At 34.5% G+C, this 7,500-nt stretch overlaps 1 protein-coding gene across 1 annotated transcript in view; it reads right to left on the bottom strand.

Annotated features, from left to right (window-relative positions):
* Positions 1-1,554: 1,554 nt before the first annotated feature.
* LOC125025808 (peptidyl-prolyl cis-trans isomerase-like 3) overlaps positions 1,555-7,500 on the bottom strand; it is a 6,073-nt gene continuing 127 nt past the window's right edge. Inside the window, exons 1-5 of the mRNA XM_047614052.1 lie at positions 7,480-7,500; positions 3,719-3,856; positions 2,533-2,631; positions 1,968-2,086; positions 1,555-1,753 (exon numbers count right to left, since the gene is read on the bottom strand). The exon at positions 7,480-7,500 is cut by the window's right edge and continues 127 nt beyond it. Coding sequence (XP_047470008.1) covers positions 1,627-1,753; positions 1,968-2,086; positions 2,533-2,631; positions 3,719-3,856; positions 7,480-7,482 — 486 coding nt within the window. The 5' untranslated portion in view covers positions 7,483-7,500 and the 3' untranslated portion in view covers positions 1,555-1,626. The remainder of the gene's footprint in view (positions 1,754-1,967; positions 2,087-2,532; positions 2,632-3,718; positions 3,857-7,479) is intronic.

Genomic DNA, 7,500 nt, shown 5'->3' on the forward strand with positions numbered 1-7,500 from the left:
GTAACACACACACACACACACACACGGTAACACACACACGGTAACACACACACACACACACACACACACACACACACACACACACACACACACACACACACACACACACACACACACACACACACACACACACACACACACACACGTAAATATATATTTTATATATGTATATATATATATATGTATAATATATTTTCACAAGCTACATATATTTTTATGCACATGCATTACATGATTGATTTTTCGACATCCCAAAAGGATGTGGCTGTACAGTGCTCCTTGACACATTAAATACCAAGACTCTGCTATCATTTTTTTTTTTAGAGAGGGTAATTAGTTGCTCATCAATATTTTTTTTTTTACTCTAACTGAAAAATAGTTTGAAACTAACCTAAAATTAAATACAAGTTCATCCTTTGGTTTATCACCTGAAATTATTCTAAGAAGTGGATTGTTGTCTGCTTAAACGAAGAAATTAAATCATGAAGGGTCTTTTTTAACTCTGGTAATGAGAGCACTGGATTGTCCAAATATGTATCATCAATATATAGATACGAGTGCTGCCTATTAAGTGAGCCTTAGTACCTTAGTGAGAAAAGAAAATCCTACTGATATGGTTCACAAAAAAATATTCAGGACTTCCAGTTTAACCCAATACCGACGGGAATGACATGTATGTACGTGCTATGCCCATGAGCACAGCATTTTCCCCATTTTTTATTCATTTTCCCTGGCGGCATTGGGTTAAAATTCTGAAATTAACAAGCATTTTTTTGCATTTTAATTGTATTTCATTATTTTCTTTAAGTATGAAATATTGTGAGGGAGCTCTCTTATGCTTAAGAAAAATATATGATATTGACTTGGAGTTGAATCTTTTGAAGGTGAGAAATGAAATGAAATTTGATTATAGTCATACACCTCTAGAATGTCATTCCTTGATTCTTTATGAAGTGAAGAAATGAAGCCTTTATAAAATATAGTTCCATATATACTATATGTGAAATCTTCTTTCTTCCAGAAATTTATAGTTCCCTTAATCCAGTGCCGACAGGCATGATATGTACGTATGTGCTATGCCCACTGTAAGTTACTCGTTTGATTGTTTTTACACATAGATGGCAACACTTGTACTAAATCACCAATGAGCCAGTTACGAGTACTGCCTGTCTCGCCCATTTACCCTCTTCTTTGATTTACCAAAAACATTTTACTTTATCTTATTTTGCTGTTATTAATGTTTATAACATTATAGTAATTATAATGTTTATAATAAAAATAACACCATTGATATTCATAGCACTAGTAAAGAATACATTTTTCCCGCCAATTCAAATCAGGTTAGGTCACAAGGTCTACTAATTGACTCCTTTGTGGGTAAGCATTAGCAGAGCCATCTATATGCAGAGACATTTCACAAAACATATAGAAAATGAGCACAGCATTTTCCCCATTTTTTATAAGTTTTCCCTGGCAGCATTGGGTTAAGAAAGATCCGTCAACCTGTGGCAAGGTTATTCCTGGACTACAAGAGCAAGGTTTCAAAACTAGCAATAGAAGACTGAGCATATTTATTGATAAAATTCCATTTCCAACATCTCTCATCAAACACATCATAAAAGTTCACTATCCTGCAATGGGATTTGCATGAATTGTTATATTATTTATCCTTGTTTCTGTTGTTGGCTTGTGGTTTTTAGGATTTACAGGCAATTTTTCCAGTTCATCCAACACGTCTAGCCCATCAATGATCCTGAAAAAGAGTTGCCTGGTCAAAAAAAAAAAAGTACATTACACTGGAAAAAGACAAAAGAAAGTAGACAATCTGTCTTTTTCAAAATAGGATGACTTGCTTTGAAAGATTCTGTATCTAGTCATATACATACTAAAAAAAATCAATGCTAATTTTTATTGTGTTTTTGGTACTATCAAATTCCTTTATACTGGAAAAAATATATATCACTTACTTTCCAAATACAGTATATTTTAGATCCAGGTGAGGTTGAGGTGAATAGTTAATGAAGAACTGTGAGCCATTGGAGTTGGGTCCACTGTTTGCCATAGACAAAATACCTCTTGTTGAGTGCTGAAATTTAATTGAAGATGATGAGTTAATTGGTCTTTCATGCCAAAATATTTCTTGATTAATCTTTTTAGCAAGTATTATGTTTTGATTAATAAGAACTTAGTTACATTTAAAACAGTATACACTTGTAGCTATTGCTACAGTAAATAATCTTTTTTTCTTGGTTACCTTCCCTTACTTTCTATTTACAAAATGTCATATAGCAAATGTTGAAAGATCATATGAGGAATATTATAAGATTCTTAAGAGCAAATCATAAAGAGGCAAATTTAAATATGAAACTTGATAGAGTACAACAAAGAATGTAATTTTTAATGCATGGTAACTCTATCAAATACAGAATTGGAATGTTTGCTATGTCTAATGAAAATATCAACCAGAAGCAATATAGCAAACCTAAAGCAGAACTATGGCACCTATCTTCTGTGCACCACTCTGGCACTTACCTTTAAATCGTCTCTCACTTCATCCTCAAATTTCTTTCCCCATATTGAGTGTCCACCTTTGCCTGTACCTGTTGGATCACCTGTCTGGATCATGAAGCCCTGTAAGAAGAATATAAATAAACTGAACTCAGAATGGGAATAAACTATCAAGAAAAAAATCAAAATTTAATACTAATTCTGAGAATAAAACTACCGACAAAAAATAATATAAAAATTTCATCCTAATTTGTGAGTTCTATAATAAACACTTATATGATATTTGTATGTATATAGTGATCAAAAACATGAAAGTACACCAAATTTATCAACTGATGAAAAGACTTCACACAGGTAACAAACAACAACAATAGCAACAACAACAACAACAATAATAATAATAATAATAATAATAATAATATAATTTTTTTTTTTTACATTTACAACAACAACTATAAATGGTGAAGGAAAACAAATATGAGCTTAATAAATTACACATTAAAATCAATCTAGTTTAAGAGGGGAAATCCATGTAAAAGCATCAATACCGAAATATGTTGTGAGGGCCAATGGAGGTGCGACCCCAAATCGAATGCTCATTTCAAGTATAGATGAATCCTGAGATAATAAGGACTACATAGCTAAAATTATGGGACATTAACCCAATGGGAATGGCATGTACGTACATGCCATGCCTAGTGTTAGTTTACTTTATTAATTATTTTTCCACATAGATGGCTACAGTTGTACTGTCACTAATGAGCCAATTAAGAGTACTGTCTGTCTACCCTTTTCCTTGATTTTTTGAAAATATTTTACGTTATCTTATTTTCCTTTTACTAATGTCTAAAACGTCATAGTAATTAAAATTTCCATACTAAAAATAACACCATCGATATTCATAGCATTACTAAAGAAAATGTTTTTCTTGCCAATTCAAGGAAAGGTGAAATAGGGTAAGGTCACAATGTCTACTAATTGACTCCTTTGTGGCTAAGCACTAGCAGAGCCCTCTATGTGCAGAGACATTTCACAAACAAACAAACAAACAAAATAAAAAAATAAATAAAATGAGCACGGTTTTTTCCTGGCAGCATTGATTAAGACTATGTAAAGCCCTCTAAATTTGAGGATTCTATGCTACATTTCTATTATTTACAATCTATAACAAAATTAAGTCTGAAAAAGGATAGGTAATTAGAAAAAGTACCTTTATGTTGCGATGAAAGAGGCAGCCATCATAGTAATTGGACGCACACAGAGCCAAGAAATTTTCACAAGTTTTTGGGCACTGCTCACAGAACAGCTCAATCTTGAGATCACCGACGTCTGTGTGTAGGGTCACACTCTGCAAAAAAATATAAAGGCTTAAATGCCAAGTGCTAAAAGATAAAGTATATTTTACTGAAGTTTGGGGTTATTGTGCATTTGGTGTAGTAATTCTGTAATGAAGTTGCCTTTACAGGCTGATTTTCTGATATAGCTTTTTGCGAGTCTACTGAGGAACAATAATAGAAAAAACAGCAACCTACAGCATTTACTGTAGTTTGTGCAACATATTCTACTCTTATTGCTGTACTAATTCTATTAGGGAGCTCCATACTAATCATAAAAAAATGAAGGCTTGCAAATGACTAACAGAGGTCATGTGAACATCTATTAAGTTCTATTAATACATGTCCCAGTATCCTATTTACTTAGTTAGTTTTCTGGTAATTGTTTTTTACATCTGAAAAAATTCAAGAGCAGATTAGTTTATACAGTAAACAATACATTAACATACAAATAATGGTCATTTTAATAGATACAATTAATTTCTACAGCCATCTGCTAAATATACTTAAGTGCAACTGTAGTGTCTAATTACCAATGACACCTTGAAGTGTAATTTCAGCACCACCAACAACAAAAGGGAGCCACCTTTCACCAGTCAGAAAAGTTCAAGAGTGTGTAATTGTATTTTGGTTCACATTTCAAGAAGGCCTTTGCACACATATAACTTTGCTTTAGGGGAGGCTAAGATTATAACAACTGGTTGACCTCATCTGGAAATGTTAATTAGATTTGTTATCATGTGTGGGGACATGTGACTTAGGAAAAATATAAATCTTAATTAGTTTAAAGGCATGTGTGCAGTTTGCAGACTTTTCTGAAAATCTATTATTATACAAGGAACAGACCAAGCTCTGTCTTGCACAAATTTAAGAGGTGCAAGTCTGGTAACCTATGCCAAAGACACAGATAGGCTAGGCCATAGTGACTACATGAATCACTGGTTTATACCCTTGTCCTTAATATAAATCCATGATTTCCAAAACAAATCTCACTATAAAGGAATATGGCATGAATGGGCTGCAGCAGGAATGAAGGTTAGCAAAGACCAACAAACCTCCACCATGTACTATGGTAGGGTAGAGCATCGACTGTTTTCTTAGGTGATGATAAACAGAGAGTTATGCAAGCTCTGTTATGCCTCATTACTTAGAAAAAGACTGAATGAAACAATGCCATGGCCTTTGTGCATCATGCTCTGGCAAAGACACACATGCCTCCTCCCACCAAATATTTTGAAAGATGGTGTTTAGAATGACTCCTTATTTGACAATAAACTCACTCGGAGGCCAACAAATTCCATCTTACCAGAATTTAATTGCCAGAATGTGAAGCATGGAGGTCACAACATTGTTGGCTTACGGTAGTTGAATTAGTATAAGCTCTGATAACTGGAATTCCCTTCCCTCTTACTAACACAACCATGTCACTGATACTGACGCTTGATGTATTGCATACTTGGTGAGTTCTGGTAGTAAGCACTTCCTATATTCTACAGGATAAAGCTTAGACTAGTTCCATAATTGATTCTAAATCTCCTGTGAGTATCAGCAGTGAATATAATATATCAGAACAAATATAGTAGCCAATCAAACATCTGTTGATGATACATGAAATAACTCAGAACTGCCTCCAATAGTCATACTTCACAATGTCCCAAACATTCAACCCAATGCCACTGGGAACATGTAATGTTTACTGTAATCTTGTTTTGTTTGATGCCTTTACTCACAGATTTCTGACAAGTGCTCAGCTACCTAGGACTCAAATAGTAAATCCTATGTGACCTCACCTGATATCGCCTCTACTCGAGTTTTTAATCTTTTTTTTCAAATGCTATTAATAGTGATGCTGTTATCATTATTATATAATGATTAAAATGTTATTAAAAATTCTTACAAGAATATAAATAAAAAAGAATACTTTGGAAAATCAAGGAAAAGGGTAAATAGGTGAGATACGTATGACTGGTAATGGATTCCTTGGCACTTATTAATCCATATTTTGAATTTGTTGTACCAATTTGTGTAAGCAAATTTAACGGTTTAAGATAAATGTACAATGGACTTACCATCCCTGCCAACATTGGGTTAATAAGTAACATATGATATGATTGCCCTGCAATGCAAGAGCAATTTTGCCAATTCTTTAGAGTATTGACACACTCGCAAGAGACTAAATCCCAACTCCATGTCACTTTAATTGAAAAATCTAAGTTGCCGTGACTGGCTGTGACTGCCTGAGGGGAGGGTTGATCAGGGGCTCTGCCCTCCAACTCCCCCCTGGCAAACATTATCATCTTGGTATGCATGGCAAAACAGAACTGAAACTTAGGAACACCAAGCAGATTTTGGTTGCAGGCAGTGCTATCTGCTATCTTTCTCCTTTATTTGTGGATTTACTGTTCATTTCAGCAGATCATGCCTTAAATCTATGGCTGAAACTTTCAGTGCTATACAAAAATATCATCTTCAATTTGCCCTAGCTTAGTGCATCCAGACTGTAAAAATTAGCTGAAAAATGCATTAGATCAGCAAAGGCTGAAGGTCAAAAGAGCTGCTGTGCATGAAATATTCTCTATAAAATAACCTTTTTATCTTCAGTTTGCACATTTGTCACAGATTAAAAGTGTTAAATTTCCTTAATCTCTTAATTACTGTCTCTCAAGGTAATCACATTGTGGCAATACCTACAACCTTAACCCAATAGTGGAGAAGGGCCAGAACGGGAAATTGTGAAGCAAAATACAAATAATATATACAAAACTGGTCAATATATAGTCAACTGTGCTGTGCCCCCTAACCCCCTTCCTGGATGACAAAGAATCCACCCTGTATGTACAGCAGGATAGACAGACTTGGCATCAGGCACTCCTAGGCACCGTAATTATACTATGTGCATATATACACCAATATGTCTATTGTGACTTTCCTGAGCCATGTTCACCCTGCATGTCAGTTGTACACTCTGTCCTGCCATTAATGATGCAGAGGATTCTTAAACTTCCAGGGTAGGGGTTGGGGCGGCATCACCCTAGGGGGAGATCATATGAGGGACGGCTCCCTGCATTACACCATATAGACTTATTTCATATATGTTATCAATAAAGTTCTATATTAAATGTATAATCATAATCGTACTTTATCCTGGTACCTTTCATGCCCGCAATTGAGACCAAAAACGTAGGGGTATAGGGGGGTTTCTACGGCAAATGTCCTACACAATTGGGTAGTAAAAGGTAAGAGAAATACATGGATACCACTATAGTCTTGTTTACCAATTACTATATAAAAACACTACACCTAAACCATGCAAAATTATTTCTGCATATATACTTGTAATTGCTGCTTCCTTTACTGGGGGTGAAGTGAAATAGTTACTTCTCTTTACGGTACGCAGTGAGTTACTGTTCCCAGCTTGGAAATGCTGTACATCGAAGAACCATAAGGTCACTGAATATTCCAGAAACTTAAGGTTCGTAAATATTTTCACTAATTTGTTTACAAGAAAATATCCAATATTCAACAAGCCACTATCTCAAAAATCTGCAATACTTCTGGTAAAGATGAAAGTAACCCAAGAGGAGTATTCCAATCTAATAATAACGTAAAATGCCACAAATAATTAATGTTTCCTTACCATTGTGACTGAAGAGCTTTG

This window comes from Penaeus chinensis, chromosome 5 (assembly GCF_019202785.1).
Source record: "Penaeus chinensis breed Huanghai No. 1 chromosome 5, ASM1920278v2, whole genome shotgun sequence".
Taxonomy (NCBI): domain Eukaryota; kingdom Metazoa; phylum Arthropoda; class Malacostraca; order Decapoda; family Penaeidae; genus Penaeus; species Penaeus chinensis.